Source organism: Gadus chalcogrammus, chromosome 4 (genome assembly GCF_026213295.1).
Source record: "Gadus chalcogrammus isolate NIFS_2021 chromosome 4, NIFS_Gcha_1.0, whole genome shotgun sequence".
Taxonomy (NCBI): domain Eukaryota; kingdom Metazoa; phylum Chordata; class Actinopteri; order Gadiformes; family Gadidae; genus Gadus; species Gadus chalcogrammus.
In genome coordinates, this window is record NC_079415.1 from 8,013,018 (window position 1) to 8,039,816 (window position 26,799).

The following is a 26,799-nucleotide window of genomic DNA, read 5'->3' on the forward strand; positions in this document are numbered from 1 at the left end:
GGCGAGCCGCTCCATATAGCTTCAGACTATAGTCCAAGACCCTCAAGTCTCTCTCGGCAACCGCGTGGCTCTTTGCTAGTAGTTCTTCAGTTTATTATTAACTACAAGGTGGGTAATAAAAACCGACCAAAGGGTGGCTGTATTTGCACATGGAAGGCGTTGGATGATACAAAAAAAACAAAAACCAACCACTTTTGGAGCGCATAATCAACGGGGATATAGAGGCTATTTTTACAACTTTTGTTGCGGTATTGCTTAACTTGCGTATAACGGCAAACGGGGGATCCCACTATCTTGGAAAAATAACGTATTTCGCCCCCATTGCTGGTTAATGGATGAACAAAAAACGCATTAACATACATTTTCCTCTTAATGTTGGTAAAAAATAAGAAATACAAGACGACTACAAGACTTGAAGCTCTTTTCTCTGTCTCCAGATCCATCAGCATGACGCGGAGGTCCTGTGCTCTCTACGTGGTGGGGATCGCCTGCGCCAGCATGCTGGTCATCGGGATTGGGTTAACGCTCTCTCACGTCTTCAGGAACATCATCCACAACCGTTTGAAAGGGGTAAGTTCTTTATGGCCTACTAAAATAAATCATCGATCTACAATGTTCAGGTCAAATCTGGAAGCGTGATAGATAAATACATACTAGCCAAAACGTAATTCTTTAGATCAACAAGTGGGGCATACCGCAATCTTGAAATAAGTATTGCTATTTGTGGGACCTTACGTTAGTCCGCTAATTGAAACTACTTTCGATGCATGGTGTTGTAGTGTTGTTGTACTTGGAAGGCTTATTTTGTTAACCCAGGCCACCCATTGACAGGTCAAATCGGGTATCATGATTACAAAAAGGTGCTTATTGAAGAAGAGACGAAAGTCGTTCCGGATTCACTCAACAAGAAACGCATAATGAATGGGCTCGTAATGGTTTAGTATTTTGTAGAATATGCAATTTATTGCATTATCATTGAAGTGGTGTTGAACAGTGTTTGAATGCATGCATTGCTTTTAATTATATCTAGCCTACTGTCCTTCTTAACTAGAGCGGGCATCTGACAGCAGGTTTAAACTAAATTACGAGTTTGCAATCTAAAGGGGTAAGGTCCTGCAGCTCTGTTCATTGTGTGTTAGTGGTGAGAGTGTGTTTGGAGTTCGACACTTTCAACAACGCTGCGGGTGTGTGTGATTAGAGTACACGCCTTTGCATGGCATTCCATTACAGTATATTTCTTTACATTGAATTAAGACTTATTTACCTTTTTCCAAAGCGACTAAATGCATTGAACCATGACAATAAAACCCATGAATTGCAAAAAGCATGCGATTTAGTACATCAAATTAATCAAATAAGCAAACTGCCTTAAGTGCTGCACTATAGAAACAAGAGGTAGTCTGCCGTCTGAACAGATGAGTTTTCATTCTACAACGAAATATGTGTAGTTTCTGCTGTGTCCAATACTCGTTTCAATGTTGTGGAGCCAGGACATCAACAATGAGGAATTAGTCGGGATGTAAGGTTTGACTAGTCCTGGATGTAGAATGGGCAGGAGCCGTTCACAGCACGGTAGTCAAATACCAGTGGATTTAATCCGATGCGAGCAGCCACGGGTAGCCAGTGCATAGTGCGGAGGAGTGGTGTAGTGTGGGAGAACTTGGGTAGGTTGAAGAGCCCAGCTGGGCTGCTGCATTCTGGAGGAGCTACAGGGGACGCGTGGCGCATGCAGACGGGCCAACCAGAAGGGAGCTGCAGTAGTCTACTCTAGAGGGAGGGTGACCAGAGCCTGGACCAAAACTTGGGTGGCCTTTTGGGTGAGGAAAGGACGTATCCTCCTGATATTGTGGGGCATGATTCTGCAGGAGCCAGCTGTCGCAGCAATGTTATCAGCAAATGGCAGCTGGTCATTCAGTGTCAACCAGGTTCCTTTCCATTTAAGTCTCGGAAACCACAGATTTCTTAACGTTGATGGTGAAACTTTTGCCGTCCTGTGGCAAAGGAAGGCAAAAGGAAGAGTGGCCATACTTTAATTTGCAGCTCAAGATGTCATGAAAAGGGGTAAAATGACAGTGAATGACACAATCAGCCCATTCTCATCGTGATTAAAAGGGTGTGAATAGGACTGACATGACATGTCATAGCCATGCCACGATACCTCTGATGAAGGTGAAGAAGTCGTTATGAACGTTTATTACCATTGTCATTAAATCTTATTCAGTCAACTGTTGAGTTTTGAAAAGTTGACATTGCTTGCGATGTATTTGTTACTACTTTAAATGACCGAAGGCAAAACAATGGCTTTGTTATGACAACTTGACATCAACCAAGACAACACAGCCTGTCAATGGCTTTGTTATGACAACTTCACATGGTGTGGTTGCAGTGTGGTCATCTTCCTTTTCAAGGTTTTGCTGTTGTAGGCCTATGTAGTACAGTCGACTATCATGCTGTAATACCACAGTAGGTTAGGTCATATCCTGTTCGGGACATAATGTTGAATCAATGCATTTGCATCTTCACACATTTAACTGATGTTTTTTTTTGTTTTGGTTCATTATGGACGAATATCAACTTTTAAGGCAAAGTGTTGTTAAGCTTCACATATTCATTCAGTAATTGGATGTTCGACATATATATCGATATATTAAAGCGGAAGCTATTCCAGTACGGACATGGCCAGTGTTCTGTCTGCCATAAAATGAACTTTATTGACCAGGACGGTCAACAAAGGTGCGACGACTACATCGCCCTCTTCAGTCGTGGAAGCTTCGACAACGAAATGGTAGAGGTGCACTAGTTAGTTTGGCACATGATCATTTTAAGCAGACTTTTAGATCAAAGTAAATATCAAAGTGTAGGTGTTTAGTTCATTTAAGTTTTGAGTGTTGTTTAGCAGCCATTATGACCCATAGTGCGTCATTTTAGTATGGCAGCGATGTAGGGTTTGGGTTCAGCGTTGCAAAAACCTGAAGCCAGCATGTTTGGTGAAATGTCGATATTGAAGTAGTATCGCTGAAAAAGTTGGTGGAGTTGGCAGTGACCCAGAACCGTTGGACTTGCGGAGAGTTTGTGTGTATAGGATGCTGGCTGCCCCAGGGTGCTGGAATCCACTGTTGGGCCTTCTTTAGGTGTGGTCGAACCCAACTCTTACAACTTGATAACCCAAACGACATGTTGTCTCTATACCTCTCAGCCCCCCCCCACCCCCCCTCCTGTAAGGTTTTCATTTAATTTTGGGTTAATTTGTCTCCAGAATCGATGGAATACAAAGGTCAACGTTACTTATTTTGTTTATTTAAAGACTGATATCAAAAGTATCCTCCTCTAACAACTATTCATCTTTCAAACAAAATTAGTCTAAAATTATTAAATGTGTCTATTATCTCACCTTCTGGAGTCTCTTTGCGGACACATGTATGTTAGTTTATCAAACATTCGTTCTGCAAATTCAATTGAGGAAAAACTGTGATTTTAAGGTATTTAAAAGCATTAAAGAGTGTGATAACACTTAAAGACATCTTAAATCTTGATATTTCCACTTTAATAGCGGGGTGAAACTTGAGCATGGTTGTAATGCCTTTAACAGCGTGCCTCTCAGTATTTGTTTTGTGCAATGGCTTTTGTACTATATCCTCAGATTCAATTGACTGTTTTAGTGGCCAAGATTTTTTTTTTACTTTAAGTGAGGAGGTAGAAAAGGTGTTTCTTTAGGAAAGAGAAAATGACAGGAACAGTTACATGAAACACATCGTATTTTTAATGTAATGCTTCATCATTTTTTGGTTATTATGTTTTTCCCTACTCCATTCACACGGGCGGGACTACACATTCAAAGGCCTCACAGGTCAAGTGAAACATTTGACTCTGAACTGGCCCACGGGCAAATAAAGTCCCACCCATCCAGAGAGAAAAACGCAGAGTTCAAACAATTGACAGTGCATGTTATGACAGCGTAGCCGCGGTCAAGATGCTTAGCGTGTGGAAAAAGACTATAAAGTATGCACCATGGGAACATTGTCTTTGGCGGTTGTTTTCTCGATACATCACATCGGCTAAAAGGGGATTCATTCTGTCCTGTTTCACTGGGGGGTCATGTGATTACAGCAGTTGGTGTAGACAGTTTGAAGATTTGGCAGGTGTGGTGCGGTTGGAGAAACTTCCCTTTTTAAGCAATCAGCTTTTGTTGTTTCTTGCATCTCTAGGCGTTAGGGTTAGGGTTAGTCTAAATACTTTTTGTTGACTATGATGACATGTGATTGTTTGCAGGCTGTTTCAGACCACTGTGCTGGTCAGAGTACTGCATTGGCCAGAGTACTGCGTTGGTCAGAGAACTGTGTTGGTCAGTTTCGTACAAGAACTGTACAAAGGAGTGCAATTGAGGCACCTTCATAAACAGTACCCATTGGTTAACAATTGGAATAAACAAACATGGCTGTCACCTCAACCACCTTCCAACACTTTAAAGGTCCCATGACATGAAAATCTCACTTTATGAGGTTTTCTAACATACATATGAGTTCCCCTAGCCTGCCTATGGTCCCCCAGTGGCTAAAACTTGCGTTTGGTCTAAAACTAGCACTAGCTGTTCTGCTCGCCTTTGAAAAACGGAGGCTCAAGCGCGCTGATTTGGAATGTCTTTAGGTATGTCGTCACAGGGCATCTAAGCTCCTCCCATTACTCTGCCTGGCCCGCCCAGAGACGTTGGCCCGCCAATGAGACACGACTGTGCGAGTGCCACATGTGTGTGTGTGAATACACACACTGTAACGCAAGTGTTTCTTGTCGGTTCTTTGACATCTCTTGTATTTCCACAACGAGACTGTAGTAGGGGTTATCTGAACCATGGTTGAGAAGGAATTGGGGTAAAGGAACTTTGGCTTTGACTCGCTGAAGTACATGAACTGCGTCATGCCGCCGGTTGCCGCGAGGCACCATCGCCGCGAAGCACCACTGCCCGGCAGCGGGCAGCCGGCAGCAGGCAGCGCGCGGTCCAGTCTACTTCAGATTGATGTGAAACTGGAAGAACCAGAGACGTCACAGAACCCGACAAAGTCGTTTGTGATTCGTAATATCGTCTGGAGGCGCACACAGCTTTTGGCCCTGATAATATGTATTATATGATATAGATATCTATGTATTATATGATATTATTTAGATATAGTGCTCCAGGACTGTAACAGAAGTGTTGTACACTTCCTTGTTATTTGGATAACCGTTCTGCTTTTGGTGTTATGGCGCATAACAGGTCGGACTCTCGTCTCTGGTATTTCTACAACGAGACTCGTAGTGGGGGTTATCTCAGCCAAGGTCGAGAATGAATTGGGGGGAAGGAACTTTGGCTTTGACTCCCTCAAGAACATGAACCACGACATGGAGGAGAAAGGGATTGTTGGCGGCGAATATCTCCCGCTGCCGAGGGACCACCGCCTCGGCGCTGCAGGAGGCGGAGGTGCCTAAGCGCTGCCCGGCAACAATGCCATTCTCCTCCTTGTCGCGGTTCAGTCTACTTCACATTGATGTGGACGCGGAAGAACCAGGAACGTCGGAGAACCCAACGCGGTCGTTTGAGATTTATAATATCGGCTCACACAGCTTTTGGCTGTGATAATATATATTATATGATATCGATATCTATGTAGGCTATATGATAATATTTAGATATAGAGCTCCAGGACTCCCGTGTGTTCTAGAATATTTACAGAACACGGCTAAAGGCTGTGTGCGCCTCGCCATTGCGATACATCCACTGTAAGCAGAGCGCATGGTACCGTGGCTGCAAGCTGCTCAGGGCCACACCCCCACCCTCCTCCTTGACCCGCCTCGCTCCTCCTCCTTTGCATTATAGCTACAGACACCGAAACGGCGCATTTGGGGGAAGCTCAATGTGCGACTGGCTCGGAGTGGCTGTAACTCTGCACCACGGCTGAATTTCGGGAACGTCTTTGAATACTACTGTGTTAGTTGCCCACTAATACCTATATTAAAGAATACATAAAATAGCATGTCATGGGACCTTTAATATACGTTCAATGCAGGAGGGCATTAGGTTATCTGAAAACACATGAAGTACCACGCTGGGGGGTACTATTAAAGTAGAGGCATCCCTCCCCGCCTTGCTAGGGCCCTCATTTCAAACAACACAGAAACCTCAGCCAAAATAAAAGCGTGCACAGAACTTATCCCCTCAGAATAGCAGCATTGTGTGTTCAGGTTCCCCCTTGCTTGAAGGAGCTAACTTGATGTAAACCTTCGCTAACAGTTCCTCCACCTCTAAGCCTCTTTCCCCCGGCTGACCTCATTGAAAAATAAATGAACAGAAATGGAGGTGGGGGGTTGTAAGTTGGTTCTTTCACGTGGTAGTGTGGTGCGTGTGTGTGTGTGTGTGTGTGTCTGTGTGTGTGAGTATTGTGGTGACCCTTCCCGCCCCCCATACAAAATATGTTTCTTGATAGTTATTAATAGGCAAAAAAAGGACATTGTCATTTTGATTGAACGATTGAGTTTAGACTCCTTTGGAAATGTCTTTGATAAAGCCATATCCATAGGTCTCTCTCAATTGTCAATTACTTTTAACCACAAACCCAAAGGCTGTTTCAACATCAAAGGGCTCCGTCGTATGTGTATCCACCTGTTCTATGTGTTTTCCTACTGGGAGTTGTCTCGTGGTTTCTATAGGAGGCAGCGAGCGTTAGAAGACAGACCGTTGTTGTTGTGGTTTCCCATTGAGTTTTTTTTTTTTTTTTAGCATATTGTTTGTTTTCACCATGAAAGTAGAGGACCCATAGAGACCCATCTCTCTCTCTCTCTCTCTCTCTCTCTCTCTCTCTCTCTCTCTCTCTCTCTCTCTCTCTCTCTCTCTCTCCCTCTCTCCCCCCCTCGTTCCACAATCCAAGGTGACAGCTTTATTGTCCTTGGCAACTCAGCTGAATTTTAGTCGTTGAGCGAACAGAGGGGACCCCCGACTGGGCGAGAGGGGCGGCCCGCCCCTTAAAAATAAGCAGGACTGCAGAATGAACTGCGGGCTAGTCCATAACCAGCCCAGCACAACATTCCACCATGTTGTATCGCAACCAAACTTAATTGTTTTTGTTGTTTCCGTAACGCATCACAGTCTGGTCTTCTTTCTCTGGGGGGGGGGGGCTGTTCTTCCCCCCCCCCAACAGACGTTAGGGCAGTGTGGTATGGATAGATTAGTGCTCTCTGCCGGGGTTGGCAGGGGGCTCTTTGGGCGCATTACAGTCGCACTGCTTCCCCAACCAGTCGGCACCGGCTGGCCGTAACCACATGACCTGTCAGCTGGGTCGCCGTTGGCAACCGTCGACAAAGGAACCGTGGAAGCGTTTCTCTCCCCCCCACCATCCCACTACCTAATTGTGTATGTGTGTATGTGTGCTCTCAAGGGTGTGTGTGTGTGTGTGTGTGTGTGTGTGTGTGTGTGTGTGTGTGTGTGTGTGTGTGTGTGTGTGTGTGTTTCTGTGTGTGTGCTCTCATGGTCATGGGTGTGTGTGTGCTCTCATGTGTGTGTGCCCCCAGACACACACACAAACACACACTAACACACACACACACACACACACACACTCACACACACACACACACACACACACACACACACACACACACACACACACACACACACACACACACACACACACACACACACACACACACACACACACACACACACACACAGACAAGGGCTCCCATGGTGTTTCTTTTTATCCGTCGGAGCGGTTATATTTGCATATACCGTAATAAGCCGCGCCTTTTTTTCCCCATTTATCAATTCTGCGGCTTATATAACGGTGCGGCTAATCTATGGATTTGTATAGCTAACGGCCACTCGGAAAATTAGTATTCAAATCTTAAATCAGTGTTCGGAGCTTCGTTGTTTTTTTTCACGTACGTGACGTTACCAGAGTGAGCGAGGCAAACTATAAGCGACACCAAGCAGAGAAGCAAGAGAGGTGGAGGAAGAATAGATATCTTGATGGTGGTTTGATGGTGTTTTTTTCTGGAAGAGTTTTCGAATATTCGCTTGGAAAAACCAACTAGTATTCGAAGCCTGAAAAATGGCATTCGGGCCAGCCCGAATGGTAATTAAACATTAAAAAACCTGCGGCTAATAGTCCAGTGCGGCTTATATATGTACACATCATTCAATTGATCTGCTGCGGCTTATACTCCGGTGCGCCTTATAGTGCGGAAAATACGGTAGATATATCCATGTGCAAGAAAACTGTTGATTATCGTCCTCTCAAAAAAACTGTGGATTATCTTCCTTTCAAAACACCTGTTGCACATAATTCATTCACGAACAGAGCACCCCCACTACCTCTGAGGAGCACTCCCAGCTGTCATTACTATATTTCTTGTGTTTCGCACTGCACACAGTGGTAGCTTCCAATCCGCCGCACACCATACGTGTTCCCATGTGCTCCATCATCACGGCCTCCGTCGCAGCCCTGCCGTTCCAACCGCAACGCAGCTGTTTCTGACACAGAGCTCTGTGTGTGTGCCCTCTTCTCGTCGTCTCCCAGGAGATCACTTTGACGGAGGGCAGCCGGGTGTTCGAGTCATGGAAGAGCCCCCCCCCTCCCGTGTACATGCAGTATTTCTTCTTCAACATTACCAATCTGGCGGAGGTGGAGGGAGGGTCCATGGCCATACTGTCTCAGGTCGGACCCTACACGTACAGGTAGGACTAGGAGGACCCTCAAGCGGAAATGGGAATGCACACACGCGCACGCACTCGACCAGTATTTGCACGTGCGTGCCGTGCACACACACAAACAGGCTCACACACGCACAAGCGCATACACATCCATGCATGTTTCTGGAGCTCAGAGTGAAAATTTGTCCAAAGGCAAAATATTTCATTATTTGTTTTAAATAATTAGTTTGGAGCCAGGAGCAAAACTACAGTCCCGTCCTCTGAACCCCTCCCTGTTCACTGTTTAAGCGTGTGTAAAATGAAATACAATCAGACTGTACAGGTGAGTACAGGTGACCTTGTTCATCTGTCATACCCCACCACTGAAAGGGTGGGGTATGACAGATGATATCAAGGTCTGCAGTGGCCTCAGCGGAAATGTTATCTTACCAGTGCATTTCTGTTTTGTACTCGCCACTTGTACTCGACACACTTATGCGTCGAAAACCCCACCTGTGTTATAGACAGCGTAATCACACATAATACAGCGTTTACACCTACAAAAGAAAAACAATCTACAAAGACACAATGAAATGTGACAGAATAAAGTCAAAGAAACACTCACAAGACGTACATACACATCACTGAACACATTCTACATGGTTCCCTCGCTACACGAGCTGTGATGGATAGCACAACCCTGTTGTTTTCCACTGAAACGAATCAAGGCGTCTTTGTGTTTTTTCGTCGGTGCCTTCCCAGAGAGTACAGGCCTAAGGCCAACGTGACCGTGGCGGAGGACGGCATGAAGGTCTCGGCGTACTGCCCCAAGACCTTTGTGTTTCTGCGTGAGAAATCCGTCGGTGACCCAGCTGATGATGTCGTCAACACGATCAACATTCCAGCCTGGGTAGGTCACGGCCTACTGTGCCCACCCCCCCCCCACCCCCCCACCCCCCCACCCCCTTCCCGCGTCTCCACCCACCAGAACAACTTTGCACATAGTGAACTAAATGAACCTCCTCAACAACCAATTCCAACAGAGACTCTTTGGGCCTCGTAGTTCAACAATTAGTTTCCCTCTTCTTCCTCCTCTTCCTCCTCCTCCTTCCTCTTTTTCTTCTTCCTCTTCCACATTCTTGTCTTCCTCCTTCTCTATCCTTGTCCTTCTTCTTCCTCCTCTCCTTCTCCTGCTCCTCCCCGTCCTCCCCTCCTCCTCATCCTCATCATCCTCCTCTCCTTCTCCCTCCTCCTCCCCCTCCACCTCTTTGTCTCCCTCCTCTTCATCTTCCTCGTCCCCCTCCACCTCGTCAACCCCCCCCCTTCTCCTCATCTTCAATGTCCTCCTCTCCTGCCTGACTCCCCCTCCCTCCTCCTTCCTCCCCCTCTCTCCTCCTCCCTCCCCCTCCCTCCTCCTTCCTCCTCCTCTCCTTCTCCCTCCTCCTCCCCCTCCACCTCTTCGTCTCCCGCCTCCTCCTCCTCCTTCCTGCTGCCTCCTCCTCTGACCGGCCCCCTGACCCCCCCCCCAGGCGGTGATGAACAAGGCGAAGGGTTTCTTCAAGGCGTCCGCTGTCTCCATCTGGTTGAGAGGTATGGGCGTGGGCCTGTACACCACCCGCACCGTGGCCGAGCTGCTCTGGGGCTACGAGGACCCCATGCTGGTCAGCCTCGCCACCACCACCCCGGAGGTGGACGGGGTGTTTGGGCTGATGTACAAGGTGAGAAGATAGAATTCCCCCAAAAAGTATTTTTCATTATTTCTGCCGATTTAATAAGGGTGTTGGAAATGGAGACGCAAAACATTGACGTGATTATTGTCAACAATTGAGGTGGACATAAGCAATGTGATATGCGACATTATTGAATTATAGATGATGGCTCTACATATGGACACCTGTCACAGTGATCAGTGTTTCCAATACAAAGACCAATGTGTGGCCCAGCGCCACAGAATGAGCACCGAGCGCCACAAATTCTTTCTGCTTTTTTTATTCTTTTTTTGGCGATTTTGAATTATAATTATCGTTCATTCATCTCCGCATAGCACTCTTTCTCCCTGTCGTTCTCGTTCACACAGGCACACAGAGACAAGCGCGCATGCATGCCACCGGTGCGCGGGTACACTACCACTCATTGGATAAACCTGCGTATCACTGACACATGCACACGGGCTGACAGCTGATTCTTCCGCGCCTCCTCTCAACGCGCCTACAAAGGAAAACCCGGAGCAGCGGGATATTTGCAATTAATGTGAAATTCAGTTATAGTATGCATATATATCGGTGTTAGACCCCCAGCCCGTTGTGCCGGCGATTTGAATTCACTCTGCAGCAGCAGACTGGAGATCGGGAAGATCGGGAAGTGGGCCGGTCCACTTTGAAATGTATTTTGTGTGCGATTGCTCGATTACGCGAATGAGCAGACACAAATTGTTATTATTTCTGGTTTTATTCAAGTCGCTTCTGCAAATGTTTTCTTTCCTTTTGAGATTTTGAAATGAGAGTCTGGGTCCGCAACTTAAAGTCTGAATGGATTTTAGAAAAACGGATCTCTTGGTGGGGAGTTTGTGTACCACACCGGGAAGCAGAACTTCATGGATTATGGTCGAGTTCATACATGGAGCGGTCAAAGGTATGCACACACACACACACACACACACACACACACACACACACACACACACACACACACACACACACACACACACACACACACACACACACACACACACACACACACACACACCCTGTGTTTACATTAGCTGAATCCCGATAATATAATTCATTGTTAAAAATTAAGCAGCCACCTTACACCACATCCACCTTACACCACATCATCATATCAACATGATGCTGATGCGGTGTGCCCGCTGTGTGTTTGCAGCCAGCTCAAATTCTGGAATTCAAACCAAAGCAACTCCATCAATGGAACAGATGGGAGCGCTTTCCACCCCCTGCTGTCTAGAGACGAGCGCCTCTACGTGTTTACATCTGACCTTTGCCGGTATGTGAAGCACAACAACCGCTACTCATGTGTGTGTGTGTGTGTGTGTGTGTGTGTGTGTGTGTGTGTGTGTGTGTGTGTGTGTGTGTGTGTGTGTGTGTGTGTGTGTGTGTGTGTGTGTGTGTGTGTGTGTGTGTGTGTGAGAGTGTGTGTTGTGTGTGTTAGAATAAATAAATTATGTTTCTTTATGATGTGTTTCATGATCCCAAATCTAGAATTGATGTTGTTTGAAGATGCAGTCATAGCTTCTAAACAAAGGAACTAGGCCCATTTATTTTTGTCCGTGGTGAGTGAGCCAGCCTCCAGGTAATCTTTTTTTAGAGCTAAATCTTTTATTGTAAGCTAAATATAAATGTATCAAAATTAGTTTTTGTTTCATTTGACATACAGCATGTTTTCAAGCCGTATAAGATGATTATCTGTTATTGTCTGGCACCTTGCCTCAACTTTTCCGCAGAGTATGGCGTGCATGGGCAGGGGGGGAGCCTTTTATAGTTTGTATGGGAATAATGTCCACAGGCCTTGAACCCCAGGGGTTGTAAACATAATAACCGGATCGCCTGGCAGCAAAACAGTTGACTGTTTTCTTGACATGCATCCGCATCCTATACTGTGAGGGACTCCTGCTACACAAACATCAGGAAGTATGGCCAGCCGCAGTGTATAGGAGCAGGGCCTTTTTTTTTTTTAAGATGTAAAATTAGGTGAGAAGAGGAAGGTTGCGAGAGAGAGAGAGAGAGAGAGAGAGAGAGAGAGAGAGAGAGAGCGCTTTGGATTTTTGAAGCGTTTGATGATGTTCTATGTGCTCGTTAGAGTTAGACTTGAAATGTGCTGACCTAATTTTCGTAGTTTTGGAAACACTTTATTACAATGTTTTTCTACAAGGCCAAGAGGATGTGCATTTCTAATGGCCTTGGCGTTTCTCAAGACCTCTGGTAAAATAAAACAAGACTTTTTTTTTCAGATTTATTGTAAAACTGGGATGAATCGCCCTGATAAACTCTTTGGAAGGACACAGAAAATGCTTTTATACACAAATATGTGATATTATTAGTAGGGGTGGGAAAAATAATCGATTCTTCGTTGCATCGCGATTCTCGCTAGAACGATTCTGTCTCGATGCAGATAAATTAATAATCTGAATAAAAAAAAAGAAAAGATTATTATTCTTTTTATTTTTTTTGCCTGCTGCAACATTCTGTTCGCCATAGAGGGATGCTTTTTGTAATTTTAAAATCATTGAATTTATCTTCAGTGTGTATTGGCCAATCTGATTTGTCTTGACAAGATTTCGATTCAGCCTACGCATAGCATGCGTGCAAACTCACAGCCAGGAACAAGAACTCCTTCTAATTCAAGAGCAGCTTTTCCTTTAATGACATAGAAAAGAAAGATTAGAAAGAAAATAAAACTGAAACCAATTTTTTGCATGCTTCCATATTGTGTTATAATGCAAGCTGCATTGATTATTGCATTGTTCATAGAAAGTCATATTTGTGACAAAAGCTTTCTCTCTTATTAAATATCAAAGTTAATTCATCTGTTGATGTCATTAATGATCATCACAAAAGTAGGAAGTGATTAGCAAACTCTGAGTAGCAAACCCAGATGTATATATATATTTTTGAAAATCACGCATGGAAATGTAGATAAAAAAAAATTGCTTCGAGATGCATTGATAATCGCTTCAGAATCTAATCGTTGACCTCATAATCGGAATCGAATTGAATCGTGAGGTGCCAAGAGATTCCCACCCCTAATTATTAGGTGCTCGTTCAATTTAGACCTTAAATGTGCTGACCTATTTGTTTGGAAAAACACGTTTTATAATCTTTCCTACGAAGCCAAGAGGAGGGGCACTTCTAATGGCCTTTGCCTTTCTCAAGACCTCTGATAAAACAAACAATGGTTGTGATGAGGGGGATATTAGGTATTTCCGGTGATATGATTGACGATCATTCCATGTGCCGGGTGAATAGTGGATTCTGATTGGCTGGAGAGACTTCCGGTAACTGCACGGCAACACAACTGCACGGCTACGGTCTCATCAACGCTACCTTAGCCAATTTAAAACATTTCCTCAAACTCACATTAGCTGGCCAGCGCTCCGTGAGCTAAAATAACTCAGAAATTAACTCAGGACATACTAGCAGTTAAGAAGACAGCAAAAATAAAGAGCTCCACTTCTAACACTAAAATTAGTTTCTGCGAAGTTATGTAACTGCTCAGATATTGGCCTCTTCACATCTGCCATTTTACACTGACATGGGGATACTAGCTAACAAGTGCATGTAAAGGTACTAAAAACTAAGGCGCGAATAATCAGCGTTTTCACTCATCAAGGTTACCCCAAGGTTAACCCAGCGTTTGTGTTCAGATACGTGCCATATTTATTCAGTTTGGGAAATCTCACATGGTCTATAAAATGGGCTGGCCTACGGGATTTAGATGGGTATCATTTAGCAACGCTTTTATGTCGCAAGGTCGTTATCAATATCTCCTCTATTTACTGGACTCATGAGCTAACATTTGTATTCCATCTGAATCTTACGCGGATTGCGTTGGAGACATAAACTAGACCCATGTATTTCTCTGGACGAACCATTTGTGTGTCCAGGAACACAACGGACAGGGCACGCTAAAAGTTACAATTTTGAGACAGAATTGCCAAAAGTATCAGTCAAAACCCTTATTGGATTGATTGTAAAGAGGCCAAGGTGAAAGTGTGATTATCTCTTACTCAACTTAATCCAAGATTTGTGATTCGATTTAGGGCACAGGCGGGATTACCCTTTACCATACTGTATCCATGCATTGGGTTTAGGTGGGATTATCCCTTACGTATACCAAATCCATGCTTCAGGTTTAGGGTTTAAACAGGATTATCCCTTACATATGCTATGTACAAACTTTGGGTGGTTAAGGTTAAGGGCTAGAATTAGGCTAAGGGTAAACCTAGGTTTTGGTTCTCATTCCGATGTGACTATATTCCTTGTGTTTTGATTTAGCAGAAGCTTTTATTCAAAGTGACTTGCTGTAAATCTGAGTATGTCACTAAATGTCAGCCGGTGTAGAGTATCAGGTGATCAGACGCCCACCGCCATTGGTGAGATGACAGAGGAATTCTGAAATGTGTCCCCGCTGGCTAATGCGTTCATCAATCTCGGGATTGGGCGGGCCAGACAATGTCCTCATGCTCGCTATGTGCCCGTGACGTCCAGTTTAACTTCTTTCGGCGCCGACAACCTTGACCTGTAGCACAGTTGCACACCGCAAACACCCTCCCTTCCTCCCTCTTTCACATACTCCCTCTCACTCCCCCCCTCCCTCAATGTTGTGTGCAGTGTGGAAATAATCTATTCGGAAGCCTTGACCCCAGGCCCCCATTGGATACATGTCAGGAACCCTTCCCCCACCCCCCCCCGCCACCGCTATGCTTCCTCAACACTTTCACCCACTTACTGATTGTATAGCGCTAGGCTGAGTGAGGGAACGTCCTTGTTTTTGTCTCCAAAGGGGAAAGCCCACCCCCCTTCCTTTTTTGTCCTTGTTCTTTCCACATTAACACATTTAGGAAATGTGTGACATGTTATATTATAACCCTTTGTGTAAACATTGTCACGCACACACACAAAACACCCACACACCCACACGTACATTACTCTTCCTCTTTTCAGCCGTATCAATCACGTCAAAGGTCTTTCATGAGTTTAAAACCCCTGAGCACTTGACCCCTAACCGTTTGTGGGACATATGAAGATCTGAGGACCACGTGTCCAGTGGTCAAGCAGTGACAAGCCTCCATTACTTTATTTACTTAATAATACTGCATTCATTGCTGTTTTGAAAATGCGCCTGAAAGAGTCTAATTCAAACACCAAATCCCAGCTGTCCTCATGTATCAGGTCGAGTTACAGAGCGGTCTTATATTAAGAGCTAGGCAACCGGTTGAAATTGGGACAACTTGCAGCTCTTGAGGGAGATATTCAAGCATTAGGTCGACAGAATTTGTTTTCAATGGAAAACTTGAATGCAGACGCTGCCCGGAATGCATCCGTTTGCTTTGTTAACAGGTTACGATGCATATTCATATTTTGGCTTGATTCGCTCCCCGTCCGTAGGTCTTCAAATGACCGTGCAACTGATCTCTGTCCATTAGATAGCAGAGTTTCCCTTGGAGGCGTCTCACTCCTCTAACACTGTTAACACAAACCAGGCCTCCAGTACGACCCAGTCCACACACGGGTTGATAAAGGGTGTGTTTCCCACGATTTCACAAGAGAGAAAGATTTGGTGGAAGGAAGTTGTGTGTCCAAAAAGATCCTTCTTTTTTTACTCACTGCTTCTCATTAAAATACCAGGGGTAAAGGGCCAGTAACGTTTTTTTTTGCGCAAATGTGGGCTGATGCAGCAGCCATGGGTGTCCTCCCTGCCAGTTGGCCGGGGCTGTATAGAATGCTTTGTGTTCTCCATGGCACCCGTGGGTGCTCCGCAGACCAGACAGCACTTTATTACTAGCGATCACCGTTGTTTTGTTCATCAAAAAGCCGACTTCCCAGCCATGGCGAACCCCCAGTATTGTTTAAAAAACTGTCCTTTGGCTGTTATATCATCTCAACATTTGTACAGTGTAGCGTCTCAGATATTGAGTTTCTTTGTGTGATGTCCAACACCGAAGGATTCTTCGACAGCCGTCACAAAATAAAGCGGATCTTGGAAGTAGAAATCAGGGCAGGGTGACAAATTCAAAGTGAACTGTCACGACAACATTGCACCCTTGGACTTGGGACTTGTTTTCGTGACATAACGTTAGAACCGGCATCCGCCTTCCCTATCTCTCTCTATCTTAACCTCCATGAAGGAACAAAAGGATGTTATGACTGCGGCCTTGAAACAAGGCAGTAGCTCAGGAGGAAGAGCGGGGTCGGCTGGTAGCCGCAAGGTTGCTAGGTCAATCCCCGGCTTCTCCTAGCTAAGCGAGTGTCGCGGTGTCCCTGAGCAAGGCACCTCACCCTGACTGGTCCCTATGAACTGGCTGTCGCCTTGTATGGCTGACAGCGCCATCGGTGTGTGAATGAATGTGTGCATGAATGGGTGGATGTCGGGGCAATACTGTCAAGCGCTTTGGACAAAAGCGCTTGTATAAATGCAGTCGATTCACCCTCCGTTTACCATTCATCACTGTGACTTCTTCTCACACTCCAGGTCTATCTTCATGGAGTTCGAGAAGGACGTGACGGTGAAGGGGATCCCCGCGTACCGCTTCACGCCGCCGCGAGCTGTCCTGGCCAGCAAGGAGGAGAACCCGGCCAATGAGGGCTTCTGCGTCACGCCCAAGGAGTGTCTGGGTTCTGGCGTCCTCAACGTCAGCCCCTGCCGAAAGGGTAAAAAAAGCCAGCCCCGTCTCCCAACACTGTCATCGCCATCCGGGCGCCGCCTCACTTCCCCTTATTTCACTCTTCTCTAGACTGAAGGACGGCCGGGTTCGTCTAAAGCGCGTTCTAAACCGGCGTTGGGGGAAACGGGGACATTAGTGAATGCGTTTCTCGAGTTGACTCGGCGAGGAGATAAAAACGACACCCTAGCCGCAATGCTCACGTTAGCACCCCCCAGCAATAACACAACACGCACGTCACTAGCAAATTCCTCCCCCCCTTTCTCCTCCCCCCTGAAACTAGCCATGTGATGCAGCGCTCCGGAACGTTCCTCCTACCTACCGGCTGACTGAGAACACAGTAAGCCCTGCCGCCTGACTCACTGGGGCCCTGGCCCATCAGAACCGGCTCTGTGCCTGTTGCATTTTTGGCCCCAACTGTCGCACATTACTGGACCGTCTTTACTGGTCGTCTTGCGAGCTCGCTTGTTTACAAGCTACTAAAGGAGGGAGATATTTTATTATGGTCTGGAGGATTAGAGAGTGTGCGTGTTTGTATTTGACGTTTGCCGGTGTAGGCCTTTACATTTTGGCTGTGTGTGTGTGTGTGTGTGTGTGTGTGTGTGTGTGTGTGTGTGTGTGTGTGTGTGTGTGTGTGTGTGTGTGTGTGTGTGTCGGAGCAAATATGTGTGCACAGACACAATGGAATGTCCTGGGTGTCCTTCAGAGTCTGCTTGTGTGTGTGTGTTTACTGTGTGTGTGTGTGTGTGTGTGTGCGCGCGCGTGCTCTGTGTGTGCACGTGTGTGTTTGTGTGTGGGTGCGCGCTGTGTTTACTGTGTGTACTGTGTGAGCTGAGGTGACCTCGCCGGTACGAGCTGTTGCCGGCCACTAGGTTTTGTTTTTAGTCTGAAGGCCCGCGCCACCAGACACGTGAGGCTTGTATGGGGTTTGAAGGTGATATGGCTTCTGTCAGCATAACCATCAATAGAGCAGTGAGGAGTGTTCAGTCGCATACACCACACGCACACGCATACAGAGACTTTGATTCCAGGAAAAATAATATTTCATCTTGTTTGTCTCTTTCTCTTATCGTGTCCTTTTTTATTTCCCGGCAAAACTATTAAAGCCTTATATGATGAATGATTCGATTTAATAATGAACTAATGATGAACTTTAACTGAGGCCGGTCTCGGAGGAAGTGATCTCTCTCGGAGGAAGCTCACCGACCATGCATAGCACCCCTTATGGCACGAAGGCTTGACCTACAGGGCCAAGGCATGGTCAAGGTCAGAAGGGCGACCTTTGAACTCTGTAGGTGTAACAAACACAAAGATCTTAATGGCAATACAAGGGAAGTGAAACTTGGTTTCACAGCAGTGGATAGGTTGCGGGCGGCGGTAACAGGGAGCGTGTATTCCGAGAGAGGATCTGCATGCGACCTCCTGTCGAGTGCTGCTTTGTCCACAGGACAGTGAAGAATGACAGGAAGGCGTGATACAAGAGAGAGGGGGAGTGACATGTGGAATATGAATCAAACTTGGGGGGGTCGACTCGCCGCAAGGCCCATTGCCTCGATGGTAAGCATACTAGCTGAGGTCGGAAGCCCCCCCCCCCGCCCCTGGGAAACACTGTTGAGTGAAGACAACAGAGCACTTAAAAGCCGTCATGGAGATCAGATTCACAGAGGGCCAAAGGCATGCGGCGAAATGGTTAATCATTTTTCGACCGGTAGTATGACCCGATTCATATTGTCATCGTTCGGCAGATTCATTCATTCTTATGACAGGAAGATATATGTATCAGTGGCGTGACGAAGTAGGAACGGGCCCCCATGCAAGATTGCCAATCCCCCCCCCCCCCCCCCCCCCCCCCCGCCCTGCGTGAGTGACAATGCGCACCCTAAAGGCTCAGTTATTGTTCCACTTCGAGGCATCTGTTTCGGTTCTGCTTCGGGTTTTTGTTAGCGGACCAATCGCTGCCCGTGCCGCTGCATCTCCTCGACGAAAGGTTGCAGTTTTTGGGAGGCGCACGTCAGGCCCTTACGGTAGACAAAAAAAGGCTCCGCAAGGACGCAATGGGTCTGTGTACCCCCTCGCGTTGCGTCGATTTGGAACCATAACTAAGCCTTAACACCACGTACAGCAGGTCGGAGCAGGCCTTGCCGAATCAAAGGCGGTATTTTAAGCACAGAAACTAAATAAAAAGGATAATTGGAAGCAGGAAATGCATACGCCCAACTGCATGATACATTATCGATAGAAGTTCTGCAGCACCATTGGGCAACTCACACGAACATGACGATAGCAGTCTTAGCACGCAGACGAGTATCCCCCTGCATTACCTATATTTACACCAGTGAGAGACCGACTGCTACGCGATCCTGTTAGGATCCGCTGTTTTATGCTTATGTTTGTGTCCTGTATGCTGTGGGAGATAGACTGACGCAGTCTGAGAGAGAAGTCCTGCACAAACACATCGGGTTGAGAACCGTGTGGACTCCGTGTGGAAAAATTAGGGGGAATATTGAACAAATGCATAGGTCACAGAACGGAGAGGGCGGGACGGGCTCTCAGTGCCTAGCGTGTGCACACACATCGTTGACCTTTGACCCTCGTTTGACAGGGGACGAAGGGACATAACCTCCGCAAGTGAACGGGACGAGGTCACGTGATCCTGATTCCGTGATTATCAGGTTATGTTTTTGAAAAGAGTTTATCAGGAATATAAACATATATAAAACACATTAATCCCAAACTACATGCCCTAATATTTGCTGTGCATGCCACTATAAATAACACTGCGTGCCGGCCTAGACAGGCATGCTGTCGGTCGGCGACCCTGTCGGTAGTGAAACATCTAGCACCATTTAGTTTGTTCTTTTCTCCCATCGGGGAGCACTAGCCAAGCCCTTAAATCATTAGAAGCTGGGAAAAATAGACCGTATCACTTATTAAATCCAAACACAAGATGTAATCTCGACAAAGTTTCCTTCCCTGTTGTGTTTGCATGCTACATCGCCCGCTACTCACTGCAACATTAACGCTACTGTATTTGAAGGCCTTATTTTTTTTGTTCAATACTGGACTCAGTGGAAATAGGTGATCTCTCTTGTAAAAATGCCACGATTGTATCAAATATATTTTATTTAGTAAATGTCAACGCTGTTTTTTCAAATTTTATACCAAAACACCAACATTCATTGCAGGTGTTCTGTAACCAAACATCGTCCATGTTCCACCGAAACAATTAGAGTACTTGAAAGTGTTGTTGCCATAGGGTTAGGTTGAAGAGGAGTTGGCTACCATATCCATGACCGTATCACCACAAACGATCACAACAGAGACGAGCCTCCAGGCTGAGTGATCGATTTTTGACAAAGACGGGAAGGAACAGCACCACAATAGATTATTAGATAGGAAATTCTGTGTGACATGCCAAAAGTGTATCAGAAGGGACGAGCATGTCATGTCGGCACCCATTGTGTCTGATATGGGTTGTAGGGAAACGGAAGTACTTTGTTTTGAATTCAGAAGGTATGAGGTCGTATTCAATCAACATTGTCTTGGCAGGTTCTGTATTAATAACTTGAGGTATTTATAGTGGTCATGTGTAAAAAAAAACTGCATCCTTGATAGTACCTTGGGTTAAATTATATGAACATACTGTACACTAGGCTTTCTACCTGAGAGAGTTAATTTTGGTTCTCAAAACTACAGTGTTTCCCCTAGGATGGAGTTGCAGCAGCGGAGGTGAAATGTAATGTTTTTCGCACGCAATTTTTTTTGTGTGCTCGCAAAGCGCACCCTGCCGGGAGGTTTCTATGTGTCTACTGGCAGCATACATACAGTACATTTGTGCACATTAATGAGCAAGGGAAATAAGGAGAGATGGAACATATTACAAGTATAATCTTTAAAAACATTATTTACATTTATTTAACAAAAAATATTTATATCAACAACCACCCTATACATTAAAATCCCATAACCCAAATACTACAACAATCGAAAAGGTCTGTGCCTCGAGCATAAATAGGCCATGCCTCTATTGAACAAGTTTTGGGGCTCTAGAGTCAATAATGGCGACGCTACTGAAAATGTTGCTAAAAAAAATGTATATTGACATTTTTGCTAAAAATAAATTTCTTAGAAATAAGTAGAGATATATTTTTCAAAACATAAGGTTGCAGTAAGACCATAAAGAGCCCATGCTTATGGAAAACGTTTTAGGGATCTAGAGTCAATAATGGCAACCAGGGGCGAGTCTAGGTTCTGACTTTTGGGGGGGCTCAACCCCAGGCAGCCACAGGGGTATATGAAGTATATAAAGTCCTGTGCAAGATTTTATTTTTATTTTCTTAGTTACTATGCTGTTGTATGTCTAAGCCGATAGCTGCCGTGTCAGCTAAATAATGCAGTTCTGAACCACTAAAGTGATGAAATGAAAAAAGACTGTTTGGATGAAGGAATAATCAATGGTTGTGAACTCAAATAACAAAATTGAGGTTTATTACATTTATTTTGTTTAAGTTTCACTCAAAAATTACCATATTTTCCTGAATATGTTACTGAAACACATTGGTACAACATGATGTCGCCTCACTTTCATGGACCCATACAATTTATAAATTGTATCAACATACCTTTTGTATGTACAACATTACAACATGTACTAGTCGAATACTATGAGAAACAGACCACTATTTCGGGAGCACTAAACTATGTTGTCTCACCTTCAGGGACCCATACATTTTTATAAAACTTCTGATGCCAAAAAACCTTGTTGTTCTGAAGCAAAAAAAAAGGGTGCTAATTTTCAGTTAAAAAATAACTGCTGGCATTATTTTATCAGCTGCCTGAGTCTCATGGTATTAGAACATGTTTTACTTGTTGATTAACTCACGTTGTTATAGCAATGAATATGCCCTCAGCTGATAAACTAATGCCATCATTTTTTTCAACAGAAAATTAGCACCCATATCAATATATATTTGATATTTTTCTGCTCCTTGCATCTAATCATGCTTATCATGCTACGCAGCATTACAAGGCTCTGCCGACTAAAACATGAAGCAATTCAAGAAGAGGCATATATAGAATCGTCTTGTGGTCAACTGTCATTTAATAGTCACCTGACAGATTATGTCAAGGTTTTAAAATTATTGTATTATTATTACCAGGTCATGTTATAACACAGCTGGAAATCGTGGATTTTCTGATAAAGACTAGCTAGCCTCTTTGACAGACAAAACAGCAGAAACTATGTTAGGTGCGCTCGTGCTGCATTTTTGGTTTTGTCAAACAGGAGACGCCCACCCACCAATCCGAGGTTAGAGATTCCTGAAGGAAGGTTGTAGTAGGACCATGAAGAGGCCATGCCTCTATGTAACAAGTTTTGGGGCTCTAGAGTCAATAATGGCAACGCTATTGAATTTTTTTGAATTTTTTTTTCGTTTTCAGTTTTGCACTTTGCAGACGGTCCCTAAGCTCGCGGATGAAAGCCGACTGCTCGTAGAAGACAATGCAATTCAGTTTTGCACTTTGCAGACGGTCCCTAAACTCGCGGCTGAAACCCGACTGCTCGTAGAAGCCAATGCAATTCACCGTTCGCTAAAGACGGCTCGTTTGGATGAAAACAATGTTGTAGCTGGTTCTCTGGGTTACTACACTCAATTGTGTCGCAACGATGTTTCACTGATGATCTATTGAACCGCAAACTCCAAATCTGCGGAAGTTCCTCCGTTAATATGAAGCTCTCCTCTTAAAAAAAAGAAATTCAGCAGCGGCGGTCATATTTCAGCAGCGGCGTACCGCCGCTGCTAGGTGCATAGCCTATAGGGGAAAGACTCTTTACTTTTTATAAATAAAATAAAGAGGGATTGCCAAGGGATTTCTAGCTCTTGCATATTGATCTCTGATCTCCAGTATAAACTAGGTGTTTAAGAACACTGTCTTTTGTTTCGAATTTGGGCGCCCCATTTGACGTAATTTTCCAAGGGAAAAATATAATTATATTGCCCATCCAGGCTGACATTCCAGTTTCCTCTTTACCATTTCATATGGATTCGCTTTCCATTCTGCCCACTCAGCCCTCTTTGCCAGGATCCTTCATTAGTTCCTTACCACCTGCCCTTACATCCTCTTCTCTACCCAGGCGCTCCGGTGGTCGCTTCCTTCCCACACTTCTACCTTGGGGACCCCAAATATGCCAACGGCGTAACGGGGCTCAACCCAGTGAAGGAGTTACACCAGACCTTCCTGGATCTGAACCCTGTAAGACATTTTTTGTGTTTCTATCAAACTGCGGTCAGTTCAGGCACGCCGCTCCCTATACTCAGAGTACGCAGAGTGCATAGGGCACCTGGGGGGGCACCAAAAATTAAGGTCTGTAAAAAAGAAAAATATATATATTTTACATTATTGAATTACAAAAATATATAAATTAGTTATGAAGAGGCCCACCGTTGTTTGTCTTAATTGTATTACCTGTCACTCAATTTCGGCAAATTAGATGTTTTTACATATAAAAAGGCTCTCCCACCCCCCCTCCGCCGAAACGGCCAGCATCAGCCCTGGGTCAGTTCTTCTGTTATCTACCGTGACAGGGTGGAATAGTTTAGTAGCGTGAATAAATTGCACAAGTGGTATGTTGTGGCGCCCCCTAGTGTTCAATAATTAAATGAATAATTAAGTAATGTTCCCCTTGCTGCCATGACGTGATGTTTGCACAGGTTAAGATCACCAGTGAGGATAAAAAACAAATCAAAGTCAAATCAAATTCATTCACTCAAGACATATCTTTTAGAGCCGAGGCAAAATAATTTCATGGTTCACCATATAAATAAATGAAATGTATCTGTTGGGCTTAGACCACTGGGATTCCTGTTCGTGCGAGCAAGAAAGCCCAGGTTAACATCCACATCGGCAGGATCAACTACTTCCCGTGAGTATTTGGTGTTTTCAGCTGTATCAGATGACGTTTTAAAAAGCAATCATTCAAAATGTTATTCCTGCTCTTTCGCACGTATTGCAGGGCAACAAGGAATCTAAATGACACAATCTTTCCAGTCATGTTTATCAACGAGGTAAGCCCTCTTTTTCATACTTTCACTAGCGAAAGCAGGCATTTTGGGGTGGGTGATTCGTTCAATCACTGGATATTGAATATTTGGTTTGGATGGGGTTGAATCAATACTAAATGTAACTGTATCTTTGTTTGATAAAAGCATCTGATGAATTGAAAGTTATTGATTGCTTGTTCCCTCATGGCGTGGCACTGTTTTCTCACAACAGACTGTGGAGATTGACGACGCTTCCGCAGAGAGACTCAAGAAGCTGCTTCTCATAGAGACTGTGGTGTCGAACTTCCCTCTCCTTATCGTGGGCCTGGGTGCCATCTTGCTTGTCGTCTTCATCATCCTCCTGTTTCGCAGCCGCCACCAGCAGGTGAGACATCTCATGTTTAATGTTTTTCACAAAAGCATGTGGTCCAATATTATAATGATGAATATAAGTTCATTTGTTCTTTTATGTGTCCGTTTGTCTGCTTCTGACTTTATTGTGCTGAACTTATTCAAAACATATTTGATGTTAGAGGTCCCTCATTAAAACTCACACGATATCACTGCAAAACACTAACTTTGTACTCACCAACATGGATGATAATTCATAACTCATCTACTTCAATTCGTACTAACAGCATCGTGCATGTTTGTCACCTGATATTCCCCCGTGCAGAAGGAAGTTAAAAAGATTGCGTTCACCAAGCCTCTCTACGCTGCCTCTGTAAGTGTGGCTTTTGTCTTTGTCCTTTCAACCATGCTTTCACGTTCCACCGTTTCGTGTCAGCCTCATACACTTTTAAATCCTCCCACCTCATCATCCTCCATCCAATAGGAAAGGTTTGTGTGGTTAACCAAGTGGCACGATTTGCTTATGTTCTTTGTTTGTCTTGTTTAGTTTGTTTACGACCCGCTTCATATTGAAAGATATCACTATATACGATGACGGCATAGGGACATTTCTATTGCATACTACAACTAAAACATATCAATATGTATTTATATCCAAGTTTTTAGTCCAGCAACATGTGAACAAGGCAAGGTCGGGCTTTCTAGAACAACACTGTAACATGTGACCAGTTTTCTCCGCAGTCTACCGCCAAAGACGACTCACCCTACACGGCCGTGGGTCAGAAAGAGAAGGAAGATCCCCAGAACGGAACAGACATGCACCTGTCGCCTCTGACCTCCGAGCAGTAGTACACTTCGCCAGCAGGGGACGCATGTCTGCGCACAGGCACCCCTGTGGAGGACGGCCAGTCGGAAGGATTTGATAGAGGTCCAAATTGTTTTTCGGAGAGAGGAAAGAATTCCATCTGTATTTATAAGCATACTCATGATAAGTATAAGGAGAGTTTACTCAACGTCCCGCAAGAGATTGATAAAAGTTATATTTTTATAATATTCTCTATGATAGATACTTATCGTCTCAAAAACACAATGGCGGCATGTCCGGTTAAGTATTAGAAGAGTTACTGTGTTTGAAATTTGTTATTTACTAATGGAGAGGCCTTTACTCCTTTTGGTACATCTCAATTCACTTTTTTGACAACAAAAATATGTGTTACTTATTCCACAGCCTTCCTATGTTACATTTTCAGTCTATTCAAATAGTTATGGTAATGGTCTTGTTGTTCATTGTTTTTAGTCAATAGAAACTCATAAATACAAACTCATCACTCTTATGACACTGTTTGTACATAGACTTGGAATCTTGAACTGCATATATTCCTCTTAATGTTTAATATCATCGCATCAAGTTTAAAGCTGTGAGAAATGTTCACTGTTCTGTAAAGTTGTGTTTTTTTTGTTGATTGTGTAATTCTAATGTTGGAAAATTGTAGAGATGTATAGAAGTTATTCATATTTGTTTTTTCTTTGTAGTGCCATGCAAGCATTTATATTGGTAATGGAACGTTCAAATTTTTTACTTACAACTACTTTGTTTATTTCCCTTAGCCTGTGAAAATGTTGCTCTAACCCTTGTCACTCTGTTACAACCTCTTCGTGAGTTTGAGTCTGGACAAAATCCATTTTTGTACCACAGAAATTTCAAAAATGTAACTGGTTTAGACACAATTAAGACATTGCACATTGATTTTCAATGCGTCTGTGTTATGGCTGTGGCTTAGCCTAACTGTTATAAAACACTGAACTGTTTTGAACTGTTACTGAAGGCATTGAATATTTACATTTCTTTGATTCATCTACCAATGGTAGGATATTAGAGAACGTCTAACCAGGTCTGAAACTTTGAAAATGTCAAAGGTTTACTTGAAAGAGAGCTTCAAAATACAACATATCATTTAATTGTTCCATGCAATAAGCCCATTAAAAATTCCAGGGTTTTTCAAATCATTTAAGTTATTTTTCCAACTAAATTAAGCAAAATGCTGAAACAGAGCTTTTAAATAAATCGAACAGAATTTGTAGCCAACATTTATTTTTTTATTCTGAATAGGCTCAAACGGTTCAAACTTGTTTGAACCGAGCCTGGCTATGCTCAGTTAAAAAACGATAGTGGCGTATCTGTAGAATTGTACGTATTTCAAAGTTGAAATTGAATTTTCTTTTCTGTGTAATTGATTCTTGTGTTTCACGAAATATAATACAATCAAATTGTTTATTACAAATTGCCTTGTATGTTTTTATTGAGCTTTATATGCTAGTTTTTATGATGTAGCCTCATCGCATATTAACATAAG

The 26,799-nt window shown here is 44.2% G+C and overlaps 1 protein-coding gene across 5 annotated transcripts; it reads left to right on the plus strand.

The window, feature by feature from the left end:
- On the plus strand, nucleotides 1-26,720 carry LOC130381748 (lysosome membrane protein 2-like). Of its 5 annotated transcripts, none has more exons than XM_056589488.1 (14): nucleotides 1-108; nucleotides 438-570; nucleotides 8,544-8,701; nucleotides 9,419-9,566; nucleotides 10,186-10,374; nucleotides 11,196-11,287; nucleotides 11,540-11,659; nucleotides 16,865-17,043; nucleotides 23,188-23,306; nucleotides 23,903-23,976; nucleotides 24,067-24,118; nucleotides 24,327-24,479; nucleotides 24,771-24,818; nucleotides 25,187-26,715. In XM_056589488.1, the coding sequence occupies exons 2-14, from the start codon at nucleotides 448-450 to the stop codon at nucleotides 25,292-25,294; spliced, it is 1,563 nt and encodes a 520-aa protein (XP_056445463.1). In that variant the 5' UTR covers nucleotides 1-108; nucleotides 438-447; the 3' UTR covers nucleotides 25,295-26,715. The 5 variants fall into 5 exon arrangements, with proteins under 5 accessions (XP_056445463.1, XP_056445467.1, XP_056445466.1 ...); XM_056589490.1 differs by lacking the exon at nucleotides 1-108 and adding an exon at nucleotides 142-248; XM_056589489.1 differs by lacking the exon at nucleotides 1-108 and adding an exon at nucleotides 260-327.
- The last annotated feature ends 79 nt before the right edge of the window (nucleotides 26,721-26,799 follow it).